This window comes from Centrocercus urophasianus, unplaced genomic scaffold (assembly GCF_019232065.1).
Source record: "Centrocercus urophasianus isolate 14NV4802_14NV808 unplaced genomic scaffold, USGS_Curo_1.0 seq_9, whole genome shotgun sequence".
In the NCBI taxonomy this organism is placed as follows: Eukaryota; Metazoa; Chordata; class Aves; order Galliformes; family Phasianidae; genus Centrocercus; species Centrocercus urophasianus.
Window position 1 is genome coordinate 40,769,379 of NW_024885532.1, and position 17,961 is coordinate 40,787,339.

General features: G+C 40.9%; 1 protein-coding gene across 1 annotated transcript in view; it reads right to left on the bottom strand.

The window, feature by feature from the left end:
* FAT3 (FAT atypical cadherin 3) overlaps positions 1-17,961 on the bottom strand; it is a 361,667-nt gene that overhangs the window by 23,351 nt on the left and 320,355 nt on the right. The window contains 3 exon segments of the mRNA XM_042839287.1: positions 2,217-2,685; positions 11,903-12,060; positions 13,065-13,199. Of these exon segments, the coding sequence (XP_042695221.1) occupies positions 2,217-2,685; positions 11,903-12,060; positions 13,065-13,199 (762 nt within the window).

A 17,961-nucleotide genomic window follows, 5' to 3' on the forward strand; every position in this document is an offset into this window, starting at 1 on the left:
TTATGTTGACATGAGAACCGTGCCTGCCCATTCCAGTAACAAAATGGGTCCATTTTCAAGAGTCTGCCCAACCTTCAGGTTTCCCCATCCTACTGCTCCCCAAAGTGTGAGCAAGCAGAGGGTGCTGGGAAAAATTCAGTTGCTGTGAAACTGTGAAACAGTTCCTTAGAAAGGTTTCAATTTACTCATCATGAGACCATTGAGCAATATCGTAAATAGGCTCAAACAAATTCAACACAAAGAGCTGTTCTCATGCTTCCTAGGATGATGGCTTGAGGAATGGTTATCCTCATTTATTAAGCATGGAGTCAATCAAAGCCACACTATGTCCATAGACATGGAACAGATGTATTTCCGAGCGATTTACGTAATCTTTACGTAACACTGCCATTGAAGAAGAGGTGGCTGAATCGAAGCCAACCATCCAGAAGAGAAGTGAGCTGAGATCCAGCATCTGAAAATCCATAGTGTTGGACCTTAGTCTATAAAGACAAAAAACGTCTCACAGTTGGTTTTGCTCAGAATCTCACAAGATTTCGGCTCTGAAAACTAAATTAAAATGTTCTGAAGTTTAAGAATTTACTAAAGTTTAAGAAAATAGACACAGTTCTGTGAAGTGCACCTTTATAAAAATATCCCAGTTAAAAGTACTGTGCAGGTTAGGCACCAAAAATCTGTTTAGATCTCTGAAGACCCTGGTGCCAGCACGTGACGGCATGGGGAGGACTGGGAATACATCCTGCAACTCCCTCCAGGACCACTGGATTCAAAGACATCACACGTAACAGCCTAACTCTCAACTAAGAGGTAGAACTAGAGAGTGAGTGCAGAAAACCACCTGCCCCTGGGGAACCAGAAGGGAAATAAGAGAACTCTGGGGGAAGTTCTTTACTATCAGAGTGGTGAGGTGCTGGAACAGGCTGCCCAGAGAGGTTGTGGATGCCCCATCCCTGGAAGTGTTCAAGGCCAGGTTGGATGGGGCCCTGGGCAGTCTGGTCTAGTATTAAATGTGGAGGTTGGTGGTCCTGCATGCAGCAGGGAGGTTGGAGCTTCGTGATCCTTGAGGTCCTTTCCAACCTGGGCCATTCTGTGATTCTTTGATTCTATGAAAATTGAAAACAATTGAAAAACAAATGAGGGAACTACATAGACATAGTTAAGCAGAAAGGCCTGAATAATAATTAAAATGCATTTTCCTTACGGAAACATGACCTAAAACACCAAAAATAAGTGAATGGAAAGCTCTGTGCTTGCGGAAGGTCTCCCTGTTGACAATGCTACTATTTTTTTGGACTGAAAAAACGTCCTAATCAGGACATGGGGAGTGTTGAACTTTGCTCAGTGAAAATAGCTCACTATGGCTAAATTTTAGCTTGCCAGAAAAGATGAACAATGCTTTCTGCAATGTAGGAAAGGGGGCAGAAATAGAACAGTCCTACAAGAAAGGTCCTATATGTATGTCATTTGCTGCTTTCCCACTAAGATGTTCTTATGGTTGGGGTATGTTGTGCACCAGATTATTTTACTGCTGGTTCTACTACATTCAATTAGTTTACTAGTTTATTACATTAGGTTACTAGACAGTGAGTCACTAAAACCAGATTACAAATGCCACCACTGGATAAGAAACTCTAGCACCATTTAAATCAATGCCCTATAAACTTTGATATTAGACCTTGAAGCACCCAGGCTTCCAAGGAAGCTTACAGCTTCAAGGGGTTTATAATGGTGTAGATTCTCTCTTCTCTGTGCAGACATGGAATCAAATTACTCACTCACAAAAGGACCAAGGTGTTTGTAGACAGCTCAATAATTATTTGTGACAGCTTCAGAAACAGAGAAGGGCAACAGTACCATTGCATCAGTGATGGACGTTCAAAATCACCATCTTTGTGTATAACCTTCGCTGCTGTAAATGGTCCCGTAAAATCCAGCTGAGAATTACAGTAATTCTAATTCTATTGGTTTCTATAGAGATAGGATTATCCTAACAGTCAATAAATCAATTTCCTTTTGGAACATTAATGCAACGAGAAGGGGCACGGTTTCACCATTATTTATAGAGCAAAGAGCTTTTACACAATTTGCAATACCTATCTGAGCTTTATAGAGTTCACGAGATTTTTTCAAGCAGGCTGCTGCATAAAACCATTTCCAACAATAAATTGTAGAGGAAAACGAGAGGGAAAACCCATAAAGCAATGCAAAACATTTACCACCAGATGGCACGCTGGTACAGGTGCCGCCGTTCTGGCAGGGATGCCGTTCGCACGCGTCGGGGTACAGCACGCAGCCGAGTTTCAGCTCCGTCAAGCCAACCACTTCTGCAAAGCTGCTGCGCTTGTTCTGCAGCGGCAGCTCGTTGTTGTTTAGCACGACTGAATCCAGGCAGCCCTGGAAGCCGCTCAAGACCTGCGTGGTTCTCTTGTCGGTCAGGCTGCGGACGTTATCCACTTGCACCTGTGCTCCGAAATAGACAGAGCTATCCGTGCTGAGGGTCTGGAAATAGAGGGGGGCTTTGCGGCGCTCCACATAGCTGTCGTCCAGGGACAAGCTCGTGAAGTTGCGATTCAGCTCCAGGAAAACTGAGTGCCAGCTGCCATCATTGACAGCCCTGCCAGAAATTCCCAGGATCCCCGGGCCGGTCCCACAGTCCAACTGGAACCACAGTTTGCCATCAACAATCTGTGGGAGGAAAACAGAAATCATAGTGCTTCAGATTTCTCATCATAAGCTCTCACAGCGAATGAAAACACAGGGGACTTCCGGACTCTGTACAGTGCTAAAGATGGGCTTCTACATGCTGCAGAAACAACAAATGCTGTGCTTTTATCACAAGAAATAAACACAAGGTAGTATCGCTACTTAGAATGTACCCAAAGCCAGTTACTGTAGGCAAACTAAACATATGGAGAAAAATAAATATGGATGTGTAACACACATCTCAGCATGGTGTGCACTTGGCCCCAGCTTCAGTTCCTCTAAGGATAACAATGTGATACAGAGGAAGGGAAAATCAGGAGGAACACTGAGCTTAAGCCAAGGGATAGTACAGCACCATTTAGGTGTGGCAAGGCTAATGAGAGCATCTATGTTGCTCCAAGGAGCTCTAAGGGTTAAGAAGCACATCTGAAATGCTTGTGTATGAACATACCCAGTATGAGGAACAAATGAGGCAAACTGCAAGCTTTTCCTTTCCCAGAGTTATATCATAGATATTAATGACATTGCATAGGATGAGTCCCACAACTAGAGTGCTGGGATAGATGAGTTATTGTAAAGGTAATGAGGGGAAATCTCTGGTTCAGCTGCTCTCATTGCTATTGGGAGAGTTCAGCTTCCCTGACATGAACTGGGAATATCATGCTGCTGTGACAAGCAAGTCTAGAGCTTGTTGAAAATCACAGAATGGTTTGCGTTGCAGGGAGCCTTAAAAATCATCAAACTCCAAGCCCTCTGCCATGGGTTGGTTGCCACTCACCAGATCACATTGCCCAGTGTCCCATCCAAATCTGCCTTGAGCACCTCCAGAGATGGGGCATCCAGAACTTCTCTGGGCAGTCTGTGCCAAAGCCTCACTGCCCTTTGAGTAAAGTATTGCTTCCTAACTTCTTATCTTCAGTACTTATCTTAAGTTAATGAGGAAAAGTGCCCTTCCAGATCTGTTGTTTGAGAAAATAGTAGGCTCGTAGATGCCCCATGTCTGCAGGAGTTCATGATGCATTTTGCTAACATCCTCAACCACATGCTTTAACTTTCTGTGGTCAGGCAGTTGGACTTCATGGTCTTTGTAGGTCCTTTTTTACTAATTACTTTATTAGTTTACTATTTTAGTTCTAGTTCTAATTCTAAGATTCTGGTTGGCTAGAAGTTATGTATTTTCCATTGAGGCCATACTATCCTTTGCATGTATTATTCATTGTGTATGCTTTACAGAATCACAGAATCACAGAATTGTAGGGGTTGGAAGGGACCTCCAGAGATCGTCGAGTCCAACCCCCCTGCCAAAGCAGGTTCCCTACAGCAGGTCACACAAGTAGGCATCCAGGCAGGTCTTGAACATCTCCAGAGAAGGAGACTCCACTACCTCCCTGGGAAGCCTGTTCCAGTGCTTTACATTAAGATGGCTTTACTTTTTTTCCTTTCCTCATATTTATGCTGAGTTTGTGGCTTTAGAGTGAATGTTATGATTTCTTTTGATTGAGATACTGGAACAGGTTGCCCAGAGAAGCTGTGGATGATCAACGCTGGAAGCGTTCCAAGTCAGGTTGGGCAGGGCTTTGAGCAATCTCTTCTAGTGAAATATGTTCCTGCCCATGGCAAGAGAGAGGGAATTAGATGATCTTTAAGATCCCTTCCAACACAACTATTCTATGATATTATGATTCCGTGGCTCCATGATTTCTCACTCTCCATAATGCCCCTCACTCAACAGAGTGGTTTTCAAGAGAAAGTGGCTGAGGGATGCTAGGTAAGAGGCAAAGTGGAGCACTGAGGGGAATGAAACATTGCTGTGCTAATCATTTAATCTGTTCATGCATCAACTGTAAAACAATACAGCCCTTCTCTTCCTGATACGAAGGTCTGTAAGTAAAATCTGTCAAGAACTGCAAAGGGGATATAGCGATGAGAGCTGATGCAAATACTTACAGACAGAGCTATGAAACTCAGACTTAGATTCCCTCAAATCTGAAGTCCTTATCCAGGGAAAATCTGTACTGGCATGCTGGGGCAGGCCAAGTGCAGAGAGAGGGAAAAGGTATGAAGTGCTGCTTTCTCGATTAGCAGTTTATCCAAAGATTTTTAGGTTTCTTTAATAGATGGCAGATAAGTTTAAAATGGCTGTCAGGGTTAGGAGATAATTTCTTATGACATGTTAATTGGATTCAGGATCTCTGAAAGCTCTTGCAATTATTTTACCTTTATGTCATGCTCTAGGAAGTATTTATTCCTGCAAATCCCATCTTAAGACAGTTCTGTCCCATTATTTATCCCCCTGAAAAGTTCAGACACTGTGTCCTTTAGCAGCCTTCCTTGCAGCACAGACTGCACTCTGTACCAGTTCACTCATGACACAATCCTATTGCTCTCAGCTGGCAAAGCAAAGGTGCCAAAGATGCCAATGGATCATAGACCAAAGACACAAGAACACACCACAGCTTTGGTGGCCCATTACGCTGGCATGGCTAGTGCATATGTGGGAAAGCTGCATTCTGTCCATGTCTTTGGACATTTTGGGCTATTTTTGCCATGGTTGACTGCGTAGTCATTTAAAACTGGGATAGCTGATGACATCCTTTGGCATGCGTCTAAACTGGAGCTCAAACTCTTCTCTAGGAGCCACTCTGATGTGGTTTGATGGTAAATGGGATGCCATTAATCTGTAGGAATAGAGGGCATGGTTACCAGCAAGTGAAAGTTTAAAATTATGCTCTTTACCCTAGGAAAACAAATATTCCTTCAACTGCAGTGTGAGTTTGCCATTTGCCAATGCTCCAGCCTGATTCCTCCACTGAGCTTGAGTTTACATCATACATTAAAGCAAGGGTTCCTCCTTGACAGTCATGTTTTCAGCCCTTGGAAGTTCACAAAACTACCTGGAGAAAAAATATGGGTAAAATCTTGAGCTCTGATGTTCCCTGGACTTTGTGTCTCTCCTTTCCAGATCTCAGTCTCGTGGCCAGCTGAATTTGAACTAGGCTGTAACCTCAAGGGAAGTGACATGAGCCAGATGGGGCACTCCTACAGTGCTCAGCTGCTCCACAAATGCTTAGGCAAGGTAGAAATAGAGATGCTAAGCACACAACAAGCTTCCTGAAAATGTCCACAACCTAAAATATCCTCAAAACACCAGAAGTGACTAGAATGTAGAAAGAGCTAGAAGAACTAAATAAATTAGGTTCTCCTATGGACAGCTGGTTATTTTGAAGTCTATGACCAGAAAGATGTAATGAAATTGAGAAGAAATGAGATCTATGATTGTAATACAATATGTTTGAGGGATGGGTATTGCTTGGTACTCTCTCAGCTCAATCAAAAAAGGCTAATGGACATGTAGAAAAATGTCTGGAACATTTTTCATCTAAAATCTATTCTTATAGGATTCAAATCTCATCTGCCAGCTATTTCTGAAGATTTAAACTGGCCCTGTTAAAGCATCTGCTCGGGAGGAATCTTAGTAAACAAGATGCCTTGATAAACTGAAATAGTTTTCTCAAGAGATGCAGCAATATTCTTTTCACCCGGTGCAGCAGAACAGTCCACAACCTTGAAGATGCTGCCCAGAAAGTATGGTCTGTCTCAACAGGAATAACAATTATGCACAAAAATACATGCCAAGACACTACACTTTGAAAAATGGCCATCATTGGATAAGCAGTTAACTTTCTCCTTATTCTAAAGGCTTTTTCCTATGGAAACCATACTACTGCTTGTGTGTAGTACACATATACCTCCCCTAAGACTACTTATACCCTGAAGGGCCAACTGCATGCATGTCTATTACCCTTACTCACAGAACATGCTTTTCCAATTATCTTTATAAATACAACACCACATATGAGCACCTGGGATAAATATTACAGCATTTATATATGGGAAATGATGATCTAAAATATCTGTAGTGCAAATATGTTTTATACATCTTTCTCATTTATTTCTCTTTCTTTTTACCAGCAGATGATTTGACACACATCTGAAATGCTGTGCTTCCTTCTCTTTATTAAAAAAGCACTAGTAACCCCAACCTTAGGCTAGAGTGAAAGATGGGAAGGATGCTCCAGCACTTGCAGTGCTAACCTGAGACATGATAGAAATGCATGGGAATCAAGACTCTGCAGCGCCCTTCCTCTGGGAGCTCAAGCAAGTCAATAGCTTCAGGTCTCCATCAGTAAAACAAGGATAACGTCATTTCCCTCCCTCACACCAGTGCTTTACGGATAAGCACATTAAAGACTCTGACATGCTCAGGGCCCCCTAGCACTGGGACCATAAGATTGCTCTCATTAAATGGATTGTCATAGACCTTGCTATAGCAGGGCAGGAAGGAAATGTTTGTTCTCTGCTGGCCCTGTGCCTCTAGCAAGAGTGAGGAACCCTGAAGAGCTCCTATCTTGCCTGCTTAGCAGCCTGGCTGGTTAGGGAAGAGAAGGGTTCTCCACTCAAAAGGGCAAAACGACATCTCTTCTTCTAAGTGTGGAGAAGTCAACCGCGGATCTTCAATTCAGCAGTTAATCTCTGGTGTTCCCACGATTCTGCATAACCACTGTGATGTTGTGGCACTGCTTCATCCTCAGAGGGGAATCTTAGCTTAATAGCTTGGACCTTGGAACCAAGAAAAGCTGAACTTTAAGTTAACTTCTGATCGAATGAGTTACGTGTAAAACAAACTGTATGAAAATCCCATGAGAGGCCCACCAAGCTTTCAGCTGCCCACCTCCTTCTGGGCTTAGTTACACTGTCTCTCATTATATACTTTAGGAAACTGAGGTTAATACCCACTTAAAGACGTATGTTATTATAGACAGAGAGCTCCTCACCTACACAAAATGAGTGGAGAAGTACAAAGAACAGAGAAGGCTCCAAAAGGTGATGCAATCTGTTACATTTCAACAGTTTCATTCAGTGAGCAAAATGGAGCCAAACACATATTGTAAATTATATTAGAATATTAGCCTGGCTAAGATGTTTGGCTAACGCCCATGTTTGTGTATCAACATAGGTAATAAAATGATCAAATGGTTCTTCTGAGACCACGTTAGGCTCTCACAGTCCATCTGCAGTCACACACCACGGATACAGTGCACTGCCTACTAATCTATCTGGGGAAACATTTCGTTAGCTGAATTACATTTTGGGTTTGTTTGTGTAGAACAGTATATTTAATTAAAACGTTACTTGTTTCAACTCCAGCCACAGCTGGGATCATATCCAAGCTTCAGCCTTACCCAGCATAAGCCATGCAGCAGTAATGCATTCAAACGAATAATACACACTTAACTAAACCATGCAAAGTTTCCTATTAACTGTCTGGATGGGAGAACATATGCCTTTTACTATTAAATAGCTACATTTCTGGCATGAAGATAAACTCTTCCTTTACCTGCTTTTAATACTTTAAATTCTAAAAATCAAATTGAATCTCAATTATATTCCTTTAAAAAAAATTATTTGTGTAATTTTCAGCTGGAATGGCCTCACTGTGCTTTAAATTGTTAACTCTTATTTTTCCCAGATAGAAGCTCTGTCTGGAGCATCACATATGGACTTTGGAAATGGTTATACTGTTTTATGCACATGAAATCCTTCCAGAGAAGAAAGAAAAAGCCATCTACCTACAACTCATTTTTTTCCAATTGTCTTAAAAGCAAGAGTGAACAATGAAAAACTGGCCAGCCTCTCAAAATCGATGGATGAGTTGCTTTATTTGAAACAGCTGAATAAATAACACCCTTATTATATTGCATCAACACAGTGTAACTGGTAGGCTTTCAGCAAGCAGTTTGCTCTACAGAATTGATAATTCATCCAAGGACACTGTGTTATGATTATGAAATATTTCCATCCCTAGAGTTATCATAAATGTATGAGATCCCCAAATTAAGCTGGTCATTTAAACAGTGAAAACCATATTGCAGCATTAAATTTTAAATAGACTGCAATGGAGGGGACTTGCTTGAAAAAATCAATACCACCACATTCTCCAGCAGTGCTGTTGTTTTCTGCCTGTTCTCCCATGGGTTTGTAGTACAAGATGGGTCTAAACTTCTTCCAGCTCCACCTTTGTTTGGGCTCAGTGTTGGTACTAGGCCCTCTGCTACTAAACCATCAAGACACTTAAGTACATGCTTAAAATTAAGTTATGTGAGTCGTTCCAATTGCCTTCAAATACAGGAAGTTAAGCAAGTGATTAAGTGCTTTGCTGGAGTGGTGCCAGGGTGCTCAAAAGAGCACAAGATCCCATTTTTTATCCTCTATTTGGAAAGCTTCTCCTCATGTTTAATTTAATTGAAAGCAATGCTCAAATGATAACAACTTCACATTTATAGACCGCTAATTAATCTACTTAATGGTCTCATTTCTGAGTGCCTCCCTATCCTGCAACATACGTATCTATTTAAATGAAAAAAAAAAAAAAAAGCTCAACCTCTGGGTTACAAATGAAAATACATGCTAGCAAAGTTTAAGGCTAACTTAGTTGGAAACATCTTAGTAAGAGATCCCAAAGTGCAGTTCATGAGATAGGTGATATCCCTGAAGAGCCCTGCTATGGCTACATCCCTTGAGCACAGCACCTGTTGTCTGCCACAATGAACATTTATAAGATCTTAGTCTGAAGTTACTTTGCTAAATGAGCTTCATGAACAAAATTAGCAATTCCTGATGAAGTGAAACCACATCTTCACAAACACATCACATGTAATGCTCTTCTTTAAATCTCTTGCTTAAACAATCTAAGGGCCAGACCTGGGTAAAAGGACCTACCCAATACAACAGCAAGTCCTTCCCTAATCTAAAAGATGAAAAACAAAGTTCAAGGCTTTAAGCAGGGATTTTCTGGTGTCATTCCCTGCCTGATGCATTGGAGATAGTGGCACTCTTGCATCTATAGCACTGCATAGATAACACTGGACCTTTCCTGTTGAACGTGTGAGGTGTTCAAAGATCTTTGTTGAGTGCTACGAGGTGGGTTCAGATCTGGAAATCCTTCCTTAACAACTAGGAAGCAAAAAGAAGTTAACCTGTGAGACAGGAGCAGAATGTCAACTGCTCTTGTTACTGCTCCTTCAATTACCGCTCTTTATTCCCAGTATCTTTCAAAGCAAAATGACTAACTGATTGTGGGAACCATGACCAAACCCACAAAATTTCAAACCTATAACTATGAACCCAACCCAGACAACTGCAATGACTGGCTCTCATTTATTTATATGTAATAATAACACAGATTAATCAAAATTCCCAACTTCAAATGGAATTTTCCATTTGGTTGCCTGTTACAAGCCAAACATTAGGGAATGTCTCCACGAGTTGAACAGCCTGAGCTCAACCCATTAACATCAACATATCTCCCATTTTTAGCCTGAAGCACTATCCAGGTAATATGGGAATACAGGTGGCAGGCGAGGGAAGGAAAATGCCAGTACTGAATCCCAGCAACTAGGTCTATTCCTAGCATACCATCAAATGAGCTTCATGTGATGCCTGGTTTCCACGTAGACTTAAGTGGTTGGCTTAACTGAAGCAACTATGATTCTCAGCATGCTTTCTCTTAAAGCCTGAATTACTTGGGGGCTCAGGGCTACTTCCCTGAACAAAGCCCTGATAAATGGTGTATAGGATTTTGCTGTGGAAATCCCTTTACTTTTCACCGCAGCAAAGGTCAGTGCTCTTACATCCATCCACACTTTCCATAAAATTCGGTATAATACCAACGGTAACAAAAATTGTAATCATTTAATCACTTGAAATAAGCTAGATGGAAAGGTACATACTATGCTTCCACTGCAGTCCTCTTTTTTATAATATTTGAAATAAAATGTTATCTAGAACAGTCACAATTTTTACATTATCGTTGTCCTGACCTTCTTGACTCCCTAATTATGACAGTTTTATACAGTAAACTCTGCTGTATTCACTGTAACACAATTTCAGTCTGCCTACATATCATCTCCTATTGTTTTCAAGTGGTACCTTTCAGCAGGGCCGTTTGTTTTTTTCCCAAATGTTTTTCAAAACTAATCTGCAATGTTCTTTACTGATACATAGCAAGAGCGACCACAATGAAGGCTTCAAAAAATGTCTTCAACTTTGCCCAGATAGGCTGTGGATGCCCCATCCTTAGAGGCATTCAAGGCCAGGCTGGATATGGCTCTGGGCAGCCTCATCTAGGAGTTGGTGACCCTGCACATAGCAGGGGGTTGAAACTAAATGATCTTTGAGGTCCTTTTCAACTCAGGCCATTCTATGATTCTATGATAAGCTTTGTCTTGTACAAATCTCAGCACTGCTAGAATTCTCAGAGAATGAAAGACAGCATTCCTGTGCATGAAATATTTCAGTCCAACAACTATACAATCATTTGTTGCCCAATAATAACTCATCTAGCAATTTTAACATTACCTAAGTATTCAGCTAAAAGAAATCTGAAGATTACAAATACGGATACAAGAGGCATTGTGCCATTTCTCCCACTGTTGAATTATAGGACATGGATGAATTACGAAAGTCAGCATCCTTGTTTTGTACCTTGGAAACTCTAGCAGTAATACTAACACACAGGCTCTTGGATGAGCCCAGCACTCCCTTTCTATCCAGAAGATACTGTCATTCTACAAAAACCAAACGAAGAATAGAAAGCTTATCAATTAAATAATCATTGGCAATCAATCTCCAGATATTTTCTCCAGCTATTTCATGACTCTCTAGCCAATTTTAATTCACAGAGTGTAGAAATCTATTTATTCAGTAGGAGAGGTTCTCTAAGCAGTTGGGTTCTGGAATTAATTTGACAGCAGCACAGGCATATTCTCTAACCATAGGCATGGACACATGGGAAGAGAAGCTATTTCAGCATGTGTTATTTGGACTATATGATCATGTAAATGGACAAATCTTACATCTTGTGTAGATCAGCTGTTGCATGCAAACACATTTAATATTCTTAAAATGAACAGCAACCAATTGAGCATTTTCCAAGTAAAGTACCACTAACAAGCTGCATTTTCATTGCTGTTGTTGCAGACTCTTGAAATTGGTGTTTTTCCCTGTTAGTATGAAACAGATCAGACTTCATCTTCTCAATCTACAGCTGAAATGAGAACAACATTCCCCAAATCAAGAGCCAACAGAAAAAATGTAATCAAGAAAAACAACTGCAGAAAAGATAAGTTATTTTAATTACCTTCAGAATTATACAGGGATTCGCTCTGGTGTACATTATAATCCCATTGCTTTGCAGGGTTCGCAGACGTAGAGCCAACTTGAATTCCTCTTTCTTGCTGTTTTCAGAAACACGGTATTTAATGTAACTATTCCCAGCAAAGCTAAGGGAAGTGTGGCCTGAAATAACCATTTTGAAAAGACACATGTTCTTTTAGTGACACACAAAATATTCCTCAGCTGTCAAGCTAATTAAAGAATTTAAAGAGCTAATGAGAATTTTTAGGAAGAAACTTGTAAATAACACCCAACTGTGATGGGAAAAAAGCTTGTGCCTACTACAAATATATATTGCATTTTTTCAGGAAATTATTTTTCAGAGGAGAGGGATAGCTCTATTTCTCCAAACTTACAACAACAACAACAAAAAAGTGATTTCTTCCAAGCATTTAGCATTTTCAAGGCTATCTATCCCTGACCGCATCTATCTCTCCTCACCTGATAACAAAGGGAGTCCAAAATGGCCAAGTTTGTACATCAGGCAGTTGAGTTATGGGTAGAAAGCCAGATGTGAGTGGATGCCAGTCAAAGCTGTACAGTCAGTTCCCTGCAAGCACTGCCCAGAATCACAATGAAACAAGATAGTATTTCCTGTGTTTTCCTGGAGAAAACACCCCTGTGCTGTCCTGGCACTACTGATGTCAATGGAAGGCTCTGCACCACACTCTTTGTATCCCAGGGAATAACACAGCTGCAGAGAACTAACAAATGTCCTGCAAGTTGATTTTTGGGATGGTGCAGTGTTTTTATTAATAAAGACTGGAATTTTGGTAATCTAAATTACAAGCAGAAGAGTTAAATTAACTATAGAGCTCTGTCCATGGCAAGACAACATTTGGCATAACAGCCTCTAGAAACAGCCCTTTATTTTTCTCAGTAGCCTGTTTTACTGATTGGGGAATTCAACCAAGTCAGTTTCAACAAGAAACTGCATTATGCATTAAACTTCATACAGCCTTATATGTAAAAAGCCAACTGCTATGAAGAGATACACTGAGTGCCAGTGCTGAGAAAGGTTAAACAGCACGTCTTCTATTGACTTCTGTGGCACCTCTACCTACAAAAGAAGAATGACAACATCTTTTTTCTTCAAGTACATCCCCCGCTCCCGCTGTGATGTGCACCTGAGCATTCGCCAAGCTTCCCTGGTGGGCACTGGCAGATGAAAGGTCTCCGGTTGGCTTCGTACCCCACACACTGCATGTCCCCTGGGCACGGCTTCTCCAGACAGGGATCGTTAGACCCTGGGCACAGTCCTCCTGCAATAAGTTAAAGTACTGTCAGGGACGCAGTGTGAAACAGGATCTTTAGCAGCACAGATGTAATAAAAGAAAGACAATTATTGATCTCAAACTTCAGTACAAGCCAAGCATGGCTTAATAATGCTAATAACGGCTAAGCAAAAGTAATCAGGGAAGAGATGCTCTTCAGACAATTAACAAAACGTTGTCATGATTCCTAAAAGGGTGCCCTAAAATCCATAGCAAAATATTATGAGAACCAGCTGTTCTGAATGGTAACCGGTTATATATTAGTGATGCTCAGGTCAGTCATTTACTCACAAAGCCTCCCATACAGGGAGTTTGGGGATACTAGGAAACAAATTACTCGAAGCTGTGTGCTCCTTTAGCCTCAGCACACTCACAGGAAGTAAATTTTAAGGAGTTAGAATTCCACAGGAGACTGAATAAGAAAAACCCACATTTCATGACATGGAATCAAACCTTGCTCAAGAAAGTGTGAATTCAGAACTACTAGTAACTTTGAAAAGGTATTAAGATGGAGGAACAGCTGTATACAGTATTTTAAATTTGCTTAGAATAGTGTTTTTTTAAATTGCATTAAGGATATTTGAAACCTCCTGAATTTTAACACGCAACATGCTGAGCACATCATGGGTTTACCTGAATCCCCATCAATGTCAAACTGCTTGTATAAAACTTCTCTACAACTTTTCAGAGTGCCTAGATGTTCCAACTGTCCGATCCTAAAATGTTTGCAAACACTTTGTACTACACTGCAAAACACAATACAACTACCAATGCTCAATATAGGAATTCTCCTATGAATTTCTCAACAGTTAATTTTTTGTTGACTGTAATAGAGAATTTAGTTCATTTGGGGTCAGTTTCTACCTCTGGATGTCTGTATGCAAATGTTATGAAAGTACACTTTTTCAACTGCAGGAAAAGGCATCCACGCCTCTGCTCCTATTGACTTGCAGTCAGGGCTTGAAATGAGAGAGAGCCAGCTGCTGGAATCGAATTTTTGCTTATCAAAGTCATTTATTTAAAGTAGCTCATGCAGGTAGTGATTTTAATGATAGAATTTCAGCCCTTTCCTACCCATCACTTTCTGAATATTGGCCATTCTTGTTTATTGCAGAACCTCAAATTGTATTCAAATACTATTTTATTTTTGGAGCATATGTATTTTATTTACAATTTATACAGGAAGAAATCAACCTGTCATAAAGTACATCTCCCAAAGTAATGTAGGGAAGAAACTTATTGCTTTCACTCTGTAGCACAAACCAAGCAGGGCTCATTCAGAGCACAGCTGAAATTAGTTGGTACTATAAGTATTTTCTGGAAAAAGAAAAATCGCTGCTGCAGGTTCAAAATGGGCATAGGCTGACTACGAATGGGGGGAGGACTGTAAATGCCTTGCTTCATGTACAGCACAGTCAATTTAATCTTCAAAATCCTCCTCTCCTTTGTCAAACATTTGTTTGAGAGGTCTGTGCAGTAAACCATTTACAGTTCTGCCTGTAGCACTGTCAGAAAATGGCAATCTTTATTAATCAGTTTAGTAGGTAACATTAGCAGGAAAAACAGCTCCAATATACAGCCATACCTTAAATCTTATAAATTCAAGAAAAAAATATCATTTAATAGGATTCAACACTGTAGAATTATATTCTATTCAAATATAGTCTACAGAATTTAAGGAAGAGTACACTGTTTTCTATGGCTTATTTCTTTCACTGATTCTCTGGAATTCAATAGCAAGTAATTATTATTCCTGAAATTATATTGTATGTTAAATATTCCATTGGCTGGCTTGTATGCTTTGCTTGGTTCTGTAGACTCTTTTAATTTATTGTTGTGTGACAAACACACCATACTATGCTGTGTGCATGGTAGCTCTCTTCTCTGAACAGGCTTCCACCTTTTGTGAGGCTGCAGTTCAGGTACGCTCAGTGCAGCTGGCAGACAGTCATTGGAGGAAAGCTGTACAGCACATCAGTGAGGAGCAGAGAGGGACATCGAGTTTCCTCAATGAAGCTCCACAAATATTCATAACCCCTAACTATGACTGCATCTTTGTTGTGAAGCAATAAAGCAGTAGGTTACATTGCTATCCGTCTCTGTCAGTTTTTTAGCTGATTCAAGCTCTGATTTGTACTTCAGAGTCATCTTTCCACAGTCAAAAAATACACAGAAAGGATTTAACATATTTAGGATATCTGGGAATACACTAAAGAACTGCTTATCCTGGCAGGCCGAGAATAGTTCTTCTGCTAAGCTACGAGCAAATCAACTTTTTATTCATCATACTGCAGGATTTCATAGCTGTCAACAAAGTTTTAAAATATTCAGAGCTGGGAGAAGAAATGCTTTGTGTTTGTCTGTACGGATACAAGACAGAAGTTACAAATCTGCATTACTGCATTGCTCGAGCTAACACGGATTTTCAGGCTTGATTTCACAACTGTACGAAGCAAAATTGTGAAATCGTTCAAGGCTGCGTTGTCCACATCAAAGATTTACAACCTGAGTTTTAAAAACATTTTTTTCTAACGTTGCATTTCTACTCTGAAGAACAGTCTATTTGCCATTCAATAGAGGTTCAAGAAATATGGATTTGATCACTTTTTTTTCTGTAGGCAAGTCCAGAATCCCCTTAAACTCACATTAGTATTAATAGAGCAGCTCTCTGCAAGGTATCCCAGAGATACATGGCACTGCTTCACCCAGAGCATGGCAGGAAAGGTAGAAGTGGCCTATTTGATCTTGACAAATCACCTTCAGTTTTACCTCTCTGAATGAAGGTACAGAGCCATGCTGGAGCTTGAAGAGCTGCAGCCTGTGGGAAGCCCATGAAGGCTCAGTTCGGGAAGGATGGCATCCCTTGGGATGGATGGCATCCTACGGGAGGGAGCCACGTGGAGAAGGACCATGGAGCAGTAGCAGAGGCAAAATGTTATGGACTGAACAGAGCTCCCATTGCCCACTGTCCTGCACTGCTCAGGGAGAGGAGGTAGGATGGGGGGAAGGAGTTTGCAGTTTGCTTTTAGTTCTCACTGCTCTAGTCTAGTAAATTACATTATTTCCTTACGAGACTGAGGCTGTTCTGCCCTTGAAGATAATTAGCGAGTGATCTCCTTGTCCTTATCTCCATTCACGAGCCTTTTGTTCAACATATTTTCTCCCTCTATTCTTTTAAGGAGGGGGCGTGAAAAAGTGGTGTGGTGGACTTTAGCTGGCCATGAGTGTGAAACCACCACAAGTGCAGAAGGAAGACAAAATCTGTATTCCTGTTGAGTTCCAATTCGTATGGTATACATATAAATTTATATGCCACAAACGTTGTTCTACACAAGTCAGCCACATGTTTCATTAAGCTCAAGGGCACTCAGTTGCACAGTGTGTCCTAATGAATCAGAGTTTCTCTGTTTTAGAAGAATGGACAAGATCGACCACTGTTCAGTCACAGCTTTCCTTAAGACCCAGGTGATAGATAGCAGTTTCCATTCCTCTTGATTCTACAGGCATGGTGCCACTTCATGCTTTGTCTCCCATGAGTTTCATACAAGATGCTGTGTTCTCAGAGTAGGTCTTAAAATGGGGAATATTGTCAGGGAAAAAGTCTCCTCCTACACAAGTGCAACATTAGAAGGGCTGAAGCCAAACCAATCAAATGTATCAAATAAATCTGCAAAGGTCTTTGTTCCCAAACCATTTCTTCTTTACTTTTCCTTGTTACCTTGCCAGGAGAGCTCAACAGTACATGTGAGATTCTTGGAAACAGAGAAAGCAGAGGAAGGCCTACAAGGACAGCCTGAGAGAGCTGGGGCTGCTCAGCCTGGAGAAGAGAAAGCTGCTAGGTGACACGAGAGTGGCTTTTCAGTAGTATCTAAAGCAGAGCTGCAGGAAAGAAGGGGACAGACTCTTTAGAAGGGTCTGTGGTGACAGAGCAAGGGGAAATGGTTTCAAGATCAAAGAGGGTAGATAGGTTAGATATAAGGAAAAAATCTTTTGCAGTGAGGGTGGTGAGGCACTGGAACAGGCTGCTAAGAGATGCTGTTGATGCCACATCCCTGGAGAATTTCAAGGGAAGGCCCTGGGCAACCTGACCCAGCTGTGGATGCCCCTGTTCATTGCAGGGGAGTTGGACTACATGGTCCTCAGAGGACCCTTCCAACTCTAACAATACTATGATTCAAAGTTCAGAATCCTGGTATTAGGATGGGGGTTGGATTTCTTATCTTGGTGCTGCAAAATACTCTGGTCTTCAAGAGGCAGTGTGTGCTTTGAGGACGAAGACCACCTTTCAAGATCAAGTCCTATATTAATACCAGATCATATAATGCACCACAGTTTATGATTTCTTCTTGTCAGAACATTCACAAAACGCTAGAAGTGGCTTCATAAAATCTGAATTGCCTGGTTTCATGATAAAGTGGTGCAAGACTGCTATTCACTTGATTAAATAACGTGAATGTCCGCACTTTTGTTGAACACTTCTGAGTCTATTAGAAAAATTCTTTCGAACTATTAAGCCAGAACCATATTAAACACTTGAAATGGAATTCATCTCCTCTAACTTTAGGGCATGATTCATCTGACTGATTTTAGACATTCGGGGAGAGATTTATCACATCATTAAAAAAAACTTCATTCTTTCCACTGTCTGGAAATGGGGCCTGGAGTGACCAGCTCACATGTATATATATACCCACATTTGTCAAGATGATTTCAATCAAATCTTCTCCCATAAACATACTAATGGAACCTC